The sequence below is a fragment of the Podarcis liolepis genome (genome assembly GCF_965112155.1).
Source record: "Podarcis liolepis genome assembly, chromosome: 1".
Lineage (NCBI taxonomy): Eukaryota > Metazoa > Chordata > Lepidosauria > Squamata > Lacertidae > Podarcis > Podarcis liolepis.
Window position 1 is genome coordinate 32,385,706 of NC_139554.1, and position 18,942 is coordinate 32,404,647.

Below are 18,942 nucleotides of genomic sequence, written 5' to 3' on the forward strand. Positions count from 1 at the left end.
TTCAAAAGAGAAGACCCGCTGTCCCCGGGGCAAGCTTCGTTTTGCGAAGCAAGCCCATAGGGAAATTCGTCTTGCGAGGCAACTCGAAAACGAAAAAGCTTTCGTTTTGCGAGTTTTTCATCTCGCGAGGCGTTCGTCTTGCGGGGTACCACTGTAATCACCACAACGACCCTGTGAGGTAGGTTAGCCTGAGAACCAATGGCTGGCCCAATGTCATACAATCCAAGTGGAGATTTGAACCCTGGTGTCCCAGTCCCAGTTCCACACTAGGCCAGAGGTTTTCAACCTTTTGGGGTCCACAGCTCCCTTGACCAACTACATTCTTTCTGCGGCACCCTGTGGGGCTCAGGAGCTGTCACCCCTTGCCTGCAGGGCAGCCTCTCACCTTTTTTTGAGCATCCTTCCTTGTGGAGTGTTCCCTCAGCCTCCTCTCCATGGGAGTCCTCTGGGCAGCCGTTGCCACCGCCCTTGGTCTCTTGGCTGCCCCTGCTGCCCCAAAGAGAGGTACCTCCTCACGTTGCCCCACTGGGTCCTGGGACTTGTCTGTCCATTCCCAACAGCAAGGGCTGGTGGACTAGCTGGCTGGGCTCTCTGACCCACTTGCTTGCTTACTTTGAGGCCGCCTCAGCTCTGGCAACCAGCACCCCCTGACCAGCCCCAGACGCACTATTCACCTGCGGAGCTTGTAGCCAGGGCTGCTGCAACTAACAGCTGTGCAAGCCTTTGGGAGGCAGAGATGTGAGATGGCATCAGAGGAGGGAAGGAGGAGGGAGGGAAGGAAAGAGAGACATAGGCCAATGTTGCCTGTGGTACCCCTGGCCATCATGCAAGGCACCCCAGGGTGCCATGGCACACTGGCTGAAAACCATTGCACTAGTGACTCACATAGGGCTGCCACCTTTGTTCTGGCAAAATATGGGGCAGGGGGGTGGGGGGCAATTTTTTTTTATCTGGTGCTGAAGTGAGTTCAAAGCAATCCATTACAATCTACCGCAGCCTAACAGGATGTCCCTTCTGGAAATTTTCACACACAAACACACACACATACACATGAAATTGTAAATCTGTCTGTTCTTTGCTACTCAGAGCTTAAATACCTGACCTTTCACTACCCTTTCAAACACATGCATTTGGAGAGGTTCCCTAATTTGGCAGAGAGAGAGAGAAGACCTGAAATACAGGACAAACTGTATCAATAGCAGGACGTAGCATTTTACATTGAAATATGGGTCGATCCTGTGTATACAGGACAGATGGCAACCCTACTTATGCATTATAGTGGTGTATAAGCTGCTGTTTGAAAATCACATTTTCAGTTTCTAAAGGATTCCACTAGTCTCATTTTCTTCAGCACCTTTGATGAAACCAAAATATATGAAGATATACAAACAGTAAAAAACAAACAAACACCCTTTGTTTGGACCTAATTTATTCAGCCTCCTGGGTGTATATTCTCAAGGTACCTCCATCGCAGCCTCTACTGTGTTTACACAACCTCAGCCAAATTGTACTTTTGCAAAGTTTAGAAAATAGATGAAAAATGAAGCAAGGTGTACAAAAACATGCCATGAATCATTAAAAGAACACTGTGTACTATTCCAGTACTGTATACACATGAGATGTTTGGGAATTGGGTGGGGAAAGTGCTGTCGTGCTCATGTCTCTCTTGTGGGCTTCCCGGAAGAGGTGTCTGGTTGGCTCCCAAGATAACAGAGTGTTGGACCAGATGGCCCTTTAGCCTGATGCAGCAAGCCTTTTCTTATGTTCTAACGACAAACTGTTTTCTACAAGGTTCTGTGTAGATAGAAGATCGTTTTGTCCTGCTTTATATGCGCTTTTTCGGAGACAATAGCTTTACCGTAGCGCCATCTTATGGTGTATTTTGGAAAGTTCAAGAAATATCACTTGAGTATTGTTCATATAATAGCTTCTGTATTTTGGTTGCTGGTTTTTTGTTTTGCATTTTGCATTAATTCAGATTATTGATTCTTATGGGGTTCTCACTATTTTCGGCTAGAGGTAACTTTTTAATACTAAGGTAATCGGTTAGGTTCTGACGGATCGTTTTTGCTTCCGCTATTCTGTTCTTTAGGGTCTCCTTGTGAAAATAGTACTAAATGCCCTCCCTGTTGTACTCTGTTAACTTTGTGTTAAATATGTTCGTCGTCCTGAGCGGAACCTAGTAGCTTGGCTGGGGGGCGAGGGCAGGTGGAAGAGGTAGAGATAAATAGGCAGGAAAAAATTAGACTGAAATGTGACTGGATGTGACTAATAAAGATTTCCCTTAAGATATTAAAAACAAATCCATATCTGCCTCTTGGGCTATGGAGCCAATGAGCGTCTGGTCATCACCTCTGTTTGCTTATCCACGTTCAGATCAAGCAAAGGCTCGAGAGACCGGCATCGTAGGCAGGGTGATGTGGGGAAGCAGAACACCGTCGGACTCGGCAGCCAAAACAAAGACGGCCGCTCGAACCCAGAGATACAGGCAGAGTTCCACGCCCCCTCGCTCTCTTCACTGAGACCGCGGCTTGGCAGGGAAAGAGCGAGGAGGCGGAGCCAGAGCGACTCCCGCATGCAGATGAGGCGCCGCCGCGGAGCATTATGGGGAAGCACGAAACGGGCTTCGCGGGCCTTCGGAGAGGTCGCGGCTCCGTCAGCCTGCGCCGGTAGATGATGCCCGACTGCGAGCGAGCGAAGGAAAGCGAGGACGGGGCGGGGCCCTCGTGCGGGGCTTGGTGTGCTCGCTGTGCCTTGAAGGGGTGCGGGAGGACGGCGGCCCGGGTTCGGGCGAGAAGCAAAGCATACTTACCTGGCAGGGGAGACACCTTGATCATGAAGGAGGTTTTCCCAGGGTGAGGCTCATCCATTGCACTGCGGGTGTGCTGACCCCTGCGATTTCCCCAAATGCGGGAAACTCGACTGCATAATTTGTGGTAGTGGGGGACTGCGTTCGCGCTTTCCCCTGATCTTTCATGTACAAAGAACAATTTATGTGCTTTGCTCATATATTCTACGTTGTATTTCACGTTCAAATTCATCGCGATTCTGATTGAAAAAAATGAACGTTTGAGGAAACTGGTCGCACTTTGGTCAGTAAAGTTGCGCGCCGATGAGTGCTACTTGCTAGGAATCACGAGTGCCGAAGGGATCCTGTGCTATCGTCTCCTTGTGGGATTCGCAAGAGACACGGCTGCCTGGTTGGTCCCCGGGAGAAGAGCGTTGCACCAAGTTGCGTGTTGGGTCTCCTCCCCGTTTTCTTACGTTCAATCAAGATACTGCATTTCCACAAGATACACTGCGAAGTTGCCCTGGCTTTATAAACTTTCCTGCAGACAATGGTTTTGCAGTAGCGCCATCCTACGGCATTCGTGGAAATCTTGTATATATATTGAGCATTGTTCAGGTAATAGCTGAAGAAGGTTTCTTTTCCATCTCGCTTTAATTTCCACACTAGTTCTTCTCATGGCGTTCTCATTGCCCACCGCACCCCACGTTTCTTTATAATGCTTCTGCCTCCGTTTTGCTCAGTAGCTTTTCCTTGGGAAAGTGGCTCCGATCGCCCTCTCTGTAGTACAGTGGTACCTCGGGTTACATACACTTCAGGTTACACACTCCACTAAGCCAGAAATAGTGCTTCAGGTTAAGAACTTTGCTTCAGGATGAGAACAGAAATCGTGCTTCGGCGGCAGCGGGAGGCCCCATTAGCTAAAGTGGTGCTTCAGGTTAAGAACAGTTTCAGGTTAAGTACGGACCTCCGGAACGAATTAAGTTCTTAACCGGAGGTACCGCTGTACAGTATTTCTGTTAACTACAAGTTAGGTTAACAAGTTTCTCCCGAGCTGGACTCCGTAGCTGAGGGGTGGGGAATGAGAGGAGCCCAGCAATAGGGGCGGACCATTTGGGGGGACAAATGTGAGTAATAACGCCTTAGGAATCACTGAAGCCTGTTTCTTCAATGTCTGGGGTGGATAACCAGCCCCGGCCTGTTTCTAGGACTGTGGAGCCAAAGCGTGTCTGGTCCTTGTCCTTAGAGTAATTGCAGGCAAGGCGCCGAGGGCTGGACAGTACAAGGACTACAACCGAGGCGGCCGCTGGAACAGAGGCCTTTGGCCGGAGCAGGGCTTGGCTGGGAAGAGCGGGAGGAGGCGGAGCCAGTCCCGCATGCAGATGAGGCGGCGCCGTGGAGCATTATGGGAGAGCACGAAACGGGCTTCGCGGGCCTTCGGAGACGTCGCGGCTCCATCAGTCTGGGCCGGTAGATGATGCCCAACTGCAAGCGAGGGAAGGAAAGCGAGGACAGGGACCTCGGCCGGGTCTTGGTATGTTCGCTGTGCTTTGAAGGGGTGCGGGAGGACGGCGGCCCGGGTCCGGGCGAGAAGCAAAGCATACTTACCTGGCAGGGGAGACACCTTGATCATGAAGGAGGTTTTCCCAGGGTGAGGCTCATCCATTGCACTGCGGGTGTGCTGACCCCTGCGATTTCCCCAAATGCGGGAAACTCGACTGCATAATTTGTGGTAGTGGGGGACTGCGTTCGCGCTTTCCCCTGACAATTCTTGTGCAAAAAATAGAAATGAAAGTTCTACAACTAATGTTACTTTCCTTTTTGTGGCATGTGAGTGGTGCCTGTTTCTTTGCAGGACTCGTGGTTTTTTTGTGTACGTTTTCTATTGCTCTTTGGTTTGTTTTTCAGCCTGAGAGAGTCCTATCTCGTCGAAAAGTTTCTAGTGTAGTATATGGAAGGTGTATTTAAAATTGTTACTGTACAATCCAATATAGAATATACAAAACATAACAAGAAGTTAGAACTTGACTGCATAATTTGTGATATCAGGGATTGTGTTCATGCTTTCCACTTTGTTGTTCTTTAGTCGTGTCCGACTCTTTGTGACCCCATGGACCAGAGCACGCCAGGCACTCCTATCTTCCACTGCCTTCTGCAGTTTGGTCAAACTCATGCTGCTAACCTCGAAAACACTATCCAGCCATCTCGTCCTCTGTCGCCCCCTTCTCCTTGTGCCCTCCATCTTTCCCAACATCAGGGTCTTTTCCACGGAATCTTCTCTTCTCATGAGGTGGCCAAAGTACTGGAGCCTCAGCTTCATGATCTGTCCTTCCAGTGAGCACTCAGGGCTGATTTCCTTAAGAATGGATACGTTTCATCTTCTTGCAGTCCATGGGACTCTCAAGAGTCTCCTCCAGCACCATAATTCAAAAGCATCAATTCTTCGGCGATCAGCCTTCTTTATGGTCCAGCTCTCACTTCCATACATCACTACTGGGAAAACCATAGCTTCAACTATACGAACCTTTGTTGGCAAGGTGATGTCTCTACTTCAGTGTTTCCCAACCTTTTTTGGGCAAAGGCACACTTGTTTGATGAAAAAAATCTCGAGGCACACCACCATTACAGCCCCGTGACATCAGCGCGCAGCGTCACGCCGGGAGGGACGCACGAAAGTGTAAGTTTCAAATTTTTTCCCTCCCCCTTGCCGGGGAACCTCCAAGCAGTGGCGTAGCGTGGGTTGTCAGCACCCGGGGCAAGGCAAGTAATTTGCGCCCCCTAACCCGTGGATTTTAGCACTCGAGTGCGAGCGTGCGCCCCCCAGATGTTGCGCCCGGGTCCCCCTGCACCCCCACGCTACGCCACTGGGGCTGGGGGCGAGCGAAGGACCCAAGGACCCCCCCCAAAGGCTCAGCATGAATTTATTAAATTTATTATTTGCGGAGCCCCCGCGGGCCGAAGCAGCCGAAGCCCCCTCCCCTCGGGCGCCTCCCCGCCCCCTCCTCTCCTTGGGCTGTAGGTGGAGCTCCAGATCCGGGCTTGGCGAGCGCCTCTCCTCCTCCCGGCCGGTCCGGGGGCTTCCAGCTGTGCTCCGTCCTCCCCCCACCCCTGTGGCTGAGACTTGCGCTGAGAGCCGGAGCCGGAGACCCTCGCCCGCCCGCCGGCTTCCTCTCGGAGGGTTTTGGGGAGCGCAGGGCGCGGCGAGGCCCCTCGGAGCTCTCCTCCCTCCCAGTCGGCAGAAGCAGCCGCCGCCTGTGGCTGGGCCGAGGGGATGGCGTCGGCGTCGGGGTGCGGAGGCTGCCTGTGCCAAGCCAGGCGTCGGTGGCGCTACGCCACTGGATGTATGGAAAGAAATCGGTGTCTACATGTATTCACAATCTCCATGTGTTGTTGTTTTTTAATCACTATATGGTGTTTCTCCCTTGCTCCCCTCTAGTTAGTTATTTATCCTCCCAAGCACTTCAAGTTGGCATGCATGGTTCTCCCACGCACACAGCCTGCCCTTGAAGTAGGTTAGGTTTAGCGACTGAGGCTCTGTGTACCATACATGTAAAGCAACATGGCTTCCTCCCCCAAAGCATCCTGGGGACACAGAGCGACCCCCTCACACGTCTGGCGTCAGGCATGCAACTATCTTTTAACATATTTTTTTTAAGCACTCGCACTCGCACCCATGCACTTGCTGTCTCTCACACACAAAATTCCTCTCTCCCTCTTTTCACATCCTCTTTGCCAGTTTCAACACACATGCTCTATGTGTGTCTGTGTGAGAAAGAGAGCGAGAGCATGCATGTGCATTCTTTCATTTCACAACATAGAGACACACATATTTGTAGTGTCCCATCTCATTTCTCTCTCTCTCTCTCTCTCTCTCTCTCTCTCTCTCTCTCTCACACACACACACACACACACACACATGCTCACACCTGCCCTGCTTCAAGCACACAGCCTGTTTGTCTTGCACTATCAATTTTCCCTAGTGGCTCCCACGCACACACTTGCACTGCCCCAGGCGCTGTTAAAGGTTCACTATTTCCGACACTTCCTCTCTCACACTCACACACTTGTGCTGCCCCCCCCCCGTGGCTCCTTTTCCGCATGCCTCTTTCTCACCCCCCAACCCCATCCCTGCTCCAAGCCCCCAACTTTGCTGACTCAGCCTATGTCAGCCTTGCGCTGCTGCTGCCTCTCCTGCGCGCTCCCTCGCCACCCTGTTTCCACAAGGCACCCCTTGGCATGTAAACAACATGCTTTGCAACGGCGGCGCCTCACTCACACACACTTCCCGCTGCCTCGCCCGCTGCCCAGCCTCTCGCTCTCCTTTTTCCGCCTGCGCTGCTTTGCAAAAGCAGGAGAAGCCACTCCAGCAGCACAAACCATCCCTGCTTCTGCTTACACACACAGCGTCGGCGCTGCTGCAGCGGCTGCTCCTCCTGTGAGCAGTGAGTGGAGCGCAGCCGCAGCGGCGAGGGAGGGCCAGCTGAGGCGGCGGCGATAGCGGGCGGAGGAGGGGGCGGCGGCGGGGCCGAGGTGGCCGGCGGCGGCGGGGGAGGCGGCGGCGGGTGGAGCAAGAGGGCGGCCGAGGCCGGTGAGGGAGTAGGGTTGCCCGGGGCTTGAGGAGCCGTCGCCGGGAGTTGCTGCTGCTGTTGCTGCTGCTGCTGCCCGGACATGCCGGCCTCCTCCTCGTCCGCTGTCTCGCGCTCCTCCCTTTTGGGCGCGCTGCCCCGCCGCCGCCCCATTGGCTGGGTCCTGTCAGCTGATCCTGTGTTATTTCCTGTGTGTGTGTGTGTGAGGGGAGAATGGAGAGAGAAACCTCGGCACCACCACCGCGGAGCCGCCCCCGGCTCGACGCGGATCCTCGCCGCCGCCGCCCGCCTCTCGCCGCCCGACTCGCCCGCCTCCCTCCCACGGCACACCAGGCAACCTCTCACGGCACACTAGTGTGCCGCGGAACACCGGTTGGGAAACACTGCTCTACTTCTCAAGATGCTGTCTAGGCCTGTCATTGCCCTTCTCCCAAGAAGCAGGCGTCTTTTAATTTCGTGGCTGCTGTCACCATCTGCAGTGATCATGGAGCCCAAGAAAGTAAAATCTCTCACTGCCTCCATTTCTTCCCCTTCTATTTGCCAGGAGGTGATGGGACCAGTGGCCATGATCTTCGTTTTTTTGATGTTGAGCTTCAGACCATATTTTGCGCTCTCCTCTTTCACCCTCATTAAAAGGTTCTTTAATTCCTCCTCATTTTCTGCCATCAAGGTTGTGTCGTCTGCATATCTGAGGTTGTTGATATTTCTTCCGGCGATCTTAATTCCGGCTTGGGATTCATCCAGCCCAGCCTTTCGCATGATGAATTCTGCATATAAGTTAAATAAGCAGGGGGACAATATACCGTACTCCTTTCCCAATTTTGAACCAATCAGTTGTTCCATATCCAGTTCTAACTGTAGCTTCTTGTCCCACATAGAGATTTCTCAGGAGACAGATGAGGTGATCAGGCACTCCCATTTCTTTAAGAACTTGCCATAGTTTGCCGTGGTCGACACAGTCAAAGGCTTTTGCATAGTCAATGAAGCAGAAGTAGATGTCTTTCTGGAACTCTCTAGCTTTCTCCATAATCCAGCGCATGTTTGCCATTTGGTCTCTGGTTCCTCTGCCTCTTCTAAATCCAGCTTGTACTTCTGGGAGTTCTCGGTTCACATACTGCTTGAGCCTTCCTTGTAGAATTTTAAGCATAACCTTGCTAGCATGTGAAATGAGTGCAATTGTGCAGTAGTTGGAACATTCTTTGGCACTGCCCTTCTTTGGGATTGGGATGTAGACTGATCTTCTCCAATCTTCTGGCCACTGCTGAGTTTTCCAAACTTGCTGGCATATTGAGTGTAGCACCTTAACAGCATCATCTTTTAAAATTTTAAATTGTTCAGCTGGAATACCATCACTTCCACTGGCCTTGTTATTTGCAGTGCTTTCTAAGGCCCATTTGACTTCACTCTCCAGGATGTCTGGCTCAAGGTCAGCAACCACACTACCTGGGGTATACGAGACATCTATATCTTTTGGGTATAATTCCTCTGTGTATTCTTCTTGATGTCTTCTGCTTCTGTTAGGTCCTTTCCACTTTTGTCCTTTATTATGGTAATCTTTGTACAAAATGTTCCTTTCATATCTCCAATTTTCTTGAACAGATCTCTGGTTCTTCCCATTCTATTGCTTTCCTCTATTTCTTTGCATTGCTCGTTTAAGAAGGTCTTCTTGTCTCTCCTTGCTATTCTTTGGAAATCTGCATTCAATTTCCTGTATCTTTCACTATCTCCCTCGCATTTTGCTTGCCTTCTCTCCCCCACTATTTGTAAGGCCTCATTGGACAGCCACTTTGCTTTCTTGCATTTCCTTTTCATTGGGATGGGTTTTCGTTGCTGCCTCCTGTATAATGTTGCAAGCCTCCATCCATAGTTCTTCAGGCACTCTGTCCACCAAATCTAAATCCTTAAACCTGTTCCTCACTTCCACTGTGTATTCATAAGGGATTTGATTTAGATTGTATCTTACCGGCCCAGTGGTTTTTCCTACTTTCTTCAGTTTAAGCTTCAATTGTGCTATTAGAAGCTGATGATCTGAGCCACAGTCAGTTCCAGGTCTTGTTTTTGCTGACTGTATAGAGATTCTCCATCTTTGGCTGCAGAGAATATAATCAATCTGATTTCGATGCTGCCCATCTGGTGATGTCCACGTGTAGAGTCGTCTCTTGTGTTGTTGGAAAAGCGTGTTTGTGATGACCAGCTTGTTCTCTTGACAGAACTCTATTAGCCTTTGCCCTGCTTTGTTTTGATCTCCAAGGCCAAACTTGCCAGTTGTTCCTTTTATCTCTTGACTCCCTACTTTAGCATTCCAATCCCCTATAATGAGAAGAACATCCTTCTTTGGTGTCACTTCTATAAGGTGTTGTAAGTCTTCATAGAACTGGTCAATTTCAGTTTCTTCAGCACCAGTAGTTGGTGCATAAACTTGGATTACTGTGATGTTAAAAGGTCTGCCTTGGATTCGTATCGAGATCATTCTATCATTTTTGAGATTGCATCCCAGTACAGCTTTCGCCACTCTTTTGTTGACAATGAGGGCCACTCCATTTCTTTTACGGGTTTCTTGCCCACAGTAGTAGATATGATGGTCATCCGAACTGAATTCACCCATTCCCGTCCATTTTAGTTCACTGATGCCCAGGATGTCAATATTTATTCTTGCCATCTCATTTTTGACCACCTCCAACTTACCCAGGTTCATGGTTCTTACATTCCAGGTTCCTATGCAATATTTTTCTTTACAGCATTGGACTTTCCTTTCGCTTCCAAGCATATCCGCAACTGAGCGTCCTTTCGGCTTTGGCCCAGCCGCTTCATCAGCTCTAGATCTACTTGTACTTGCCCTCCGCTCTTCCCCAGTAGCATGTTGGACGCCTTCCGACCTGAGGGGTTTCCACTAACTGGTGTTTAAAAAAAAACAGAAGGATGCACTGCCTGGAGCTGAGGAGCTTCTGCCTGATTTCTCCACTCCTTGGGAGCCTGCTGTGGAAAATGGGGTGAAGGAGGAATCAGTGTCGGGGGGGCGGGGATGCCAGAAAAATTGGTGCAACAGGAGGAATTGCAGAAAAAACTCAGGGTGTGTGTGCACACTGCAGAAGAGCAGCAGGTTCCTGCTGATTTTCTTACTCCACTGCAAAGTGCTGCAGACAAGAGCACAATGGTGGTCACACAGCAATACCTAGCATGTTAAAGAGTGGAGCCAGAAAAACAGTGGTGCCAGAAAAACAGGTGCAGCAGGAGGAATGACTAGTGTGCAAAAAACAGAATTAATATGCCTTATTCATACTCTTTTTCTACATTGTATTCCACTTTCAAATTTGTCGCAATTCTGATTAAAATCAAACTTCTCAGGAAATTGGCCGCATTTTGGTCTGTAAAGTTGCCTGACGTTGAGTGCTACTTGCTAGGAATCAGGAGTGCCGAAGGGATCCTGTGCTCACGGCCTCCTTGTGGGATTCGCAAGAGACATGTCTGTCTGGTTGGTCCCTGGGAGAAGAACATTCCACCAAGTACAGTAGGTGTTGAGTCTCATCCCCATTTTCTTACGTTCTAACATGAACAGATTGGACATCCATAAGAAACACTACAAAGTTGCTCTGGCTTTATAAGCGTTTCCACAGACAGTGGCTTTGCAGTAGTAGTAGTAGTAGTAGTAATAATAATAATAATAATAATAATAATAATAATAATAATATTTTATTATTTATACCCTGCCCATCTGGCTGGGTTTCCCCAGCCGCTCTGGGCGGCTTCCAACAAAACACTAAAATACAATAACCTATTAAACATTAAAAGTTTCCCTAAACAGGGCTGCCTTCAGATGCCTTCTAAAGGTTTGGTCGTTATTTTTCTCTTTGACATCTGGTGGGAGGGTGTTCCGCAGGGCGGGTGCCACTACCAAGAAGGCCCTCTGCTTGGTTCCCTGTAACTTGGCTTCTCGTAGCGAGTGAACCCGCCAGAAGGCCCCCGGCGCTGGACCTCAGTGTCTGGGCAGAATGATGGCGGTGGAGACGCTCCTTCAGGTATACAGGACCGAGGCTGTTTAGGGCTTTTAAGGTCAGAACCAAGACTGAATTGTGCTCGGAAACGTACTGGGAGCCAGTGTAGATCTTTCAAGACTGGTGTTATATGGTCTCGGCGGCCACTCCCAGTCACCAGTCTAGCTACCGCATTCTGGATTAGTTGTAGTTTCCGGGTCACCTTCAAAGGTAGCCCCACATAGAGTGCATTGCAGTAGTCCAAGCGAGAAATAACCAGAGCATGCACTACTCTGGTGAAACAGTCTGTGGGCAGGTAGGGTCTCAGCCTGCGTACCAGATGGAGCTGGTAAACAGCTGCCCTGGACACAGAATTGACCTGTGCCTCGATGGACAGCTGTGAGTCCAGAATGACTCCCAGGCTGCACACCTGGTCCTTCAGGGGCACAGTTACCCCATTCAGGACCAGGGAGTCCTCCACACCCACCCGCCTCCTGTCCCCCAAAAACAGTACTTCTGTCTTGTCAGGATTCAACCTCAATCTGTTAGCCGCCATTCATTCTCCAACCGTCCAGACACACAGGACCTTCACCGCCTTCACAGGTTCCGATTTGAAAGAGAGGTAGAGCTGGGTATCATCCACATACCGATGAACACCCAGCCCAAACCCCCTGATGATCTCTCCCAGCGGCTGCATGTAGATGTTGAAAAGCATGGGGGAGAGGACATAACCCTGAGGCACCCCACAAGTGAGAGCCCAGGGGTCTGAACACTCATCCCCCCCACTTTCTGAACACGGCCCAGGAGGAAGGAGCGGAACCACTGTATAACAGTGCTCCCAGCTCCTCTAGACGGTCCAGAAGGATATTATGGTCAATGGTGTCAAAAGCCACTGAGAGATCCAGCAGAACTAGGAAACAGCTCTCACCTTTGTCCCTAGCCCGCCGGAGATCATCGACCAGTGCGACCAAGGCAGTTCCAGTCCCATGATGAGGCCTGAATCCCGACTGGAAGGGATCCAAATGGTCCGCTTCTTCCAGGCGTGCCTGGAGTTGTTCAGCAACCACTCGCTCAATCACCTTGCCCAAGAATGGAAGATTTGAGACTGGGCAATAGTTGGCCATATTGGCAACATCTAAAGATGGTTTTTTAAGAAGCGGTTTAATAACTGCCTCTTTCAGCAGGTCTGGGAAGGCTCACTCACAGAGAAAAGCATTCACCACCCCACGAAACCCATCGCCCAGCCCGTCCCGGCTTGCTTTTATAAGCCAGGATGGGCAAGGATCCAGGAGACAGGTGGTTGGTTTCACTTGTCCAAGCAGCCTGTGCACATCCTCGGAGGTAACAGATTGGAATTGATCCCACACAACTTGACTAGACAGGACTCTAGCACTCTCCCGCCCTGGCCCTGCTCCCATGGTGGAGTCTACCTCTTCTCGAATTTGAGCGACCTTATCTGCAAAAAACTTTGCAAAATCATTGCAGGAGATCATGTGGCCCGTAGCACCACCCTATGGCGTTTGTGGAAATCTTGTATATATATTGAGTATTCTTCAGGTAATAGCTGAAGGGGTGTTTTTTTTCATCTTTCTTTAATTTCCACACTAGTTCTTCTCATGGCGTTCTCAATGCCCACCGCACCCCACGTTTCTTTTTAATGCTAAGGCATTCGGTCAGGTTCCTGCGGATCCTTTTTGCGGCAACTCTTCTACCCCCGTTTTGCTCAGTAGCTTTTCCTTGGGAAAGTGCCTCCGATCGCCTTCTCTGTGGTATTTCTGTTAACTACAAGTTAGGTTAACAAGTTTGTCCCGAGCTGGACTCCGTAGCTGAGGGGTGGGGAATGAGAGGAGCCCAGCAATAGGGGCGGACCATTTGGGCGGACAAATGTGAGTAATAACGCCTTAGGAATCACTGAAGTCTATTTCTTCAACGTCTGGGGTGGATTACTAGTCCTGGGCCTGACCCTTGGGCTGTGGAGCCAAAGCGTGTCTGGTCCTTGCCCTTATAAGAATTGCAGGAAAGGCGCCGAGGGCTGGACAGTACAAGGACTACAACCGAGGCGGCCGCTGGAACAGAGGCCTTTGGTTGGAGCGGGGCTTGGCTGGGAAGAGCGGGAGGAGGAGGAGGCGGGGCCAGTCCCGCATGCAGATGAAACGGCGCCGTGGAGCATTATGGGGGAGCACGAAACGGGCTTCGCGGGCCTTCGGAGACGTCGCGGCTCCATCAGTCTGGGCCGGTAGATGATGCCCGACTGCGAGCGAGGGAAGGAAAGCGAGGACAGGGCCCTGGGCCGGGTCTTGGTATGTTCGCTGTGTTTTGAAAGGGGTGCGGGAGGACGGCGGCCCGGGTCCGGGCGAGAAGCAAAGCATACTTACCTGGCAGGGGAGACACCTTGATCATGAAGGAGGTTTTCCCAGGGTGAGGCTCATCCATTGCACTGCGGGTGTGCTGACCCCTGCGATTTCCCCAAATGCGGGAAACTCGACTGCATAATTTGTGGTAGTGGGGGACTGCGTTCGCGCTTTCCCCTGACAATTCTTGTGCAAAAAATAGAAATGAAAGTTCTACAACTAATGTTACTTTCCTTTTTGTGGCATGTGAGTGGTGCCTGTTTCTTTGCAGGACTCGTGGTTTTTTGTGTACGTTTTCTTTTGTTCTTTGGTTTGTTTTTCAGACTGAGAGAGAGAGTCCTATCTCATCCAAAAGTTTCTAGTGTAGTATATGGGAGGTGTATCTAAAATCGTTACTGTGCAATCCAATATAGAATAGATTGTGTTCATGCTTTCCACTAACTGGTGTTAAAAAACCCAGAAGGATGCACTGCCTGGAGCTGAGGAGCTTCTGTCTGATTTCTCCACTCCTTGGGAGCCTGCTGTGGAAAAGGGGATGAAGGAGGAATCAGTGTCTGGGGGGGGGGGGCAGTGCCAGAAAAACGGGTGCAGCAGGAGGAATTGCAGGCATGTAATAACACACAGGAAAAACTCGGGGTGTGTGTGCACACTGCAGAAGAGCAGCAGGTTCCTGCTGATTTTCTTACTCCACTGCAAAGTGCTGCAGACAAGAGCACAATGGTGGTCACACAGCAATATCTACCAGGTTAAAGAGTGGAGCAAGCCCTAGAAAATGCTCCGTCTCTCTAAATCAGGAACCTTTCTGGCTCCACACACCCGATCCTTTTCGGGATCGGCCTTCTGGCACCCAATTTGACATGTGAGCAGCACAGCCTACCTCAGTTAGCCTGGCAGTTAGTTCCTTGCACCTCCAAACCAGACTGCTTGGATCCTAACAATGCCTCATGGCAAACTACTTTTGAAAGTATCATTTTCAAACTGGGGGGTACTAGGCTAGCAACAGCCCTTTGCCCTGGAATATGTAGTGGCTTTGATCCCTGTCTAGATCTGAAGTACTGTTCTCCTCTGTTCCCTAAGGAAATGTTGAGAGGTTTGTTTTGTTTTTTCAACCCAAGATTTCAGCAATCAGTATTCTCCATGGATGCTCTTTTCTAACCATTTCCTTCCTCACAGATCCTGAGCCCTATGTATTCCTGTCACTCCAACACTTATACTTTGAGACTTCTTCTTCCACTAAACTGCCTCTCTGTTTTCTTCTAGCTTACATTCCTCCTTGTGCGAAACATACTATAGATCTAGAAGTCTCTTCCAAGCCACATTCTGCAGAAAGAGTTACATAGGAACAACGGGAAAGAGTGGCAGGAGACCTGTCAGGGAATTTGTCTTACCCTCCTTGCCTACAAAGAATAATTTCAAATCTTTCGAAGACTGTGTGGCACTAGCAATGTGGAAAGGGAACTTAACAGCATGCTGCGACCCTACTAACCAACAGATGGACACGTCAAAGAGGCTGAGCAGTGATGGCAGTTCGGTAAACACAGGCCCCAAAGGGGTGATCAACGACTGGAGGAGATTCAAGCAGCTGGAGACAGAGCAGCGGGAGGAACAGTGCCGGGAGATGAAGCGCCTCATCCAGAAGCTCTCGATGACATGCAGGTCCCACCTGGACGATGAGGAGGACAAGCGGAAGCAGCAGGAGCTCCAGAAAAAGCTGGATGGCAAGCTAACCCTGCAGGAGTACAGTGTGCTGCTTGAGGGCCCAGATGACGAGGAGTTCCTGCAGCAGTACCGCAAGCGGCGCATGGAGGAGATGCGGCTGCAGCTGCGCGGCGGGCAGCACTTCCAGCAGGTTGTCGAGATCCACAGTGGGGAGGCCTTCCTGGACACCGTTGACAAAGCGCCCAAGAATTCCCTGGTGATGGTCCACGTCTACGAGGATGATGTCCCAGGGGCCGACTCCCTCCACGGATGCATGGTCTGCCTGGCCGCTGAGTACCCCGTGGTCAAGTTCTGCCGGGTGCGGAGCTCCCTGATCGGCGCCAGCTCCCGCTTCACCACCAGCGCCCTGCCGGCACTCCTGGTCTACAAGGGTGGGGAGCTGGTGGGCAACTTTGTCCGTGTCACTGACCAACTGGGTGAGGACTTCTTCGCCGGGGACCTGGAGGGCTTCCTGCAGGAGTGCGGCCTGCTCCCTGAGAAGGACCTGGTGCTCCTCACCTCTGTCCTCGATGCCTCCTCCTCCTCCTGCCTCAGTGAGGACAGTGACCTGGAGATCAACTGAGGGCATCCTAGGGGGAGCAGAGAGGCACCTGTGAAGGGGCGAGTAGAAAAGCCCACCCTTCACCTATGGAAGCCCAGAAGGCCCAGAAAAAGTTAAATATGGAGAATAAATAGTTGAGATATTCAGATTTATTGTTGGAAGATAATGAAGGATTTAAATTAAGACCATTTGAGCAAATTAAAGATAAATTGGATTGGCTACATTATTACCAGATCAATGAACTGTTTAAGCTTGATAAGAAAAATGGTTTTGCATCGGGAAAAACCAAATTGGAAATGGAGTTGTTAGATACTAATGTCTCAGTCTCAGTCTCAGTCAGTTTTATTGCACATAGCCAAAGGCTGCCGCAATGTACACAGAATTATTTGACAATTAAAAGAAAATATACTGAATTGGTAAGAAAAGACTTAAAACATTTATATTATTAAAACATTACGTACTCTAAACAAAGCTATAAAAATACTCCAATGTACAAATAAAAACATTAAACAATAAAATTCATAAGCTAAAATCATCACATGGTCACTAATGTTAAAAACAATATCAATTAATACAGTGTGCAATTTATACTCAGAGTTTGGTGACAAAGATAGAGCATAGCCTGAGGTAGATAGATAGGATCAAATAAATTCATCTCCTTTACAGTTATTGGCTATCTTGGCTATATAATTTGCTCTAATTTTCCTAGCAGCAGTTGCAAAAAGTGCTACCCGCCAGGTCACATACTTATCTGTGTCTGCAAGGAGATATAACATCATATCAAGGGGGTTCTGGCCAGGGGACCCTGTCATTATAGGTAACAAAAATCTTTTTCTTGCATCATTATATAACGGACAGTGCAAGATATAATGCATAAGGTCCTCTACTTCAGAACATCCCCTAATGCAAACACGTTCGTTTTTTGGTATGTCTCTATGTCTCCCATCTCTATAAGCAGAGCTTATTGTATTTAGTCGTAGCTCTGTAAAAGCTTTTCGAAGCTGTGCAAAAGTCAATTCATTGAAATAAGATATGTGTTCATTGACCTCTCTAAGTTTAAAATACAGTGGGGCGCATGTAGATGTGCACATAGAGTTTAGATCGTTTTTAGTTGCCACTGCCCTTATGGTTCGTTTAAAAATATTTTTCTGTGAATATAAGGGGAGTTCTTTAATCTCAGTCACTGAGAGATCATATTTGCCCATCAGTTGGGCAGCATGATGTACCCAGTTTTTAAGGGGTAATCCATTTGAGAGCTCAATCAGGCATTTTTTTGATAGCCTAGTGTTGTCCATCTGTTGAACTCTAAACCAGTAACAGAGAATTCTTTTATCTATTTGGCTCTCTATGCTCAACATGCGAGTTTCCAACCTGACCATGACAGCTTGCATGTCTTTGGGTAAACCTAAAAGAACTCTTAAAAAATAATTCTGTGGGGGTTCCAGACCGGAGACCTTTGAGGTACCCCAAACCTCTGCACCATATAAAATCTGGGCCATTGTTTTTGCTTTATACACAGATAGAGCTGGGTTGACCAGATTTCCACGTTTACATGCAGCGAATTTCAGAATGGCTTTTGCTGATTTAAAGGCTTGCAATTTAATATTGGATAGCTGTGTATTCCAAGAGGCCGTTTCTGAATCAATCAATCAATAAATCAGTCCCAGATATTTAAACGTATTTACTTGGTTTATGATGTGTTCATCCAGGTGCCAAACATGCTTTTTAGAACACTTCCCAAATACAATGACCTGCGTCTTATCATAGTTTATAGATAAAGCATTCCTCATGCAATATGAACTTAATTTTGCAAGCAGCCGTCTCAGGCCCACCTGGGTTCTAGATACAAGTACTAGGTCATCAGCATTAAAACTGAGAGTTTTTGGTCGAGAACTGTGACAGGGGCAAACTGTAGGCCCTCCAGTTCTTTAACCATGTCATTAATATAAAAATTGAACAGGAAAGGTGCCAAAATGCATCCCTGTTTGACTCCAGTAGTGGTCTTAATTCTAGTGGTGAGATGGCCAGCCAGATCCACCTTTACTTGTATTGATGTGTCAGTATATAATGTTTTGATGAGAAATAATAGACGGAGGTCTATATTTGTCTTTTCCAATTTTTGCCACAATGTGTGTCTTGGGACCGTATCAAAAGCTGACTTTAGATCGATAGAAGCAACATATAATTTTTGCTTCAAATTATGGATGTATTTACATAGCAGAAAGTTCAGCACAAAGCACTGGTCCAATGTGGATTTCCCTCTTTGGAAACCTGCCTGGACTTCAGATATCACCTTATTTGTATCTGCCCATTCTTCTAGTCTCCCAAGAAGGAGCCTGGCATATAGTTTGGAGGCTACATCTAACAAACTAATGGGTCTATGATTGGCAGGGTTTTTCTTATCGCCCTTTTTATATATTGGGGCAATTATACTCAACTTCCACCCTTCAGGTATATGACCTGAGCTGTTAATGTATGAAAACAATTTTGCAAATATGGGTGACCAGAAATCAGGTCTTATCTTATAGATCTCCATTGGGATCATGTCTTCTCCTGGAGCTTTATTAGCTAGTTGGCTTGCGATTAGCCTCTTATTGGGTGTGACGTCTGGCCATTCTGGCAGTTCTGATAACTGAGTATAGTAAACTTGTGGGGGTAGGTCAGGACAGGGGCCATATATTTCTGTAAAATATGTCACCTAATCCTTTCCTTGGACAGATGCTTCTAACGAGTAGCCCAGCCCGTTAGGGGTCTGCTCTTGTTGCCAATTTCCTTTGGTACTATGGTGTTCTGTTGATGCCTGCTTGTTATTAACTGATAAACTGTGGACCTCTTTGGATAACTGGGTTATTTGAGAGGCAATACCTCTAATTTTCTGGAAGATATGCTCAAGCATTCTTGCAATTAGAGTTAATTGGGTGCTCTCCCTACTTGTTATTCCTTCCTCTCTGAGGAGCACAGGATCAGCTTGCCCCATTGCTGGATC

At 48.9% G+C, this 18,942-nt stretch overlaps 1 protein-coding gene across 4 annotated transcripts; it reads left to right on the forward strand.

Annotated features, from left to right (window-relative positions):
- The first annotated feature begins 2,589 nt into the window (after window positions 1-2,589).
- On the forward strand, window positions 2,590-16,276 carry LOC310709616 (phosducin-like protein). Of its 4 annotated transcripts, none has more exons than XM_083509495.1 (2): window positions 2,590-2,669; window positions 14,957-16,276. In XM_083509495.1, the coding sequence occupies exons 1-2, from the start codon at window positions 2,605-2,607 to the stop codon at window positions 15,975-15,977; spliced, it is 1,086 nt and encodes a 361-aa protein (XP_083365621.1). In that variant the 5' UTR covers window positions 2,590-2,604; the 3' UTR covers window positions 15,978-16,276. The 4 variants fall into 4 exon arrangements, with proteins under 4 accessions (XP_083365621.1, XP_083365623.1, XP_083365622.1 ...); XM_083509497.1 differs by lacking the exon at window positions 2,590-2,669 and adding an exon at window positions 12,817-13,231; XM_083509496.1 differs by lacking the exon at window positions 2,590-2,669 and adding an exon at window positions 13,238-13,581.
- Window positions 16,277-18,942: the final 2,666 nt, after the last annotated feature.

Coding starts and splice junctions, on each gene's coding strand:
- LOC310709616 (XM_083509495.1), top strand. CDS start 2,605: ATGGGGAAGCACGAAACGGGCTTCGCGGGCCTTCGGAGAGGTCGCGGC. Junction 2,670..14,956: donor GGCTCCGTCAGCCTGCGCCG/GTAGATGATGCC, acceptor GTTTTCTTCTAG/CTTACATTCCTCCTTGTGCG.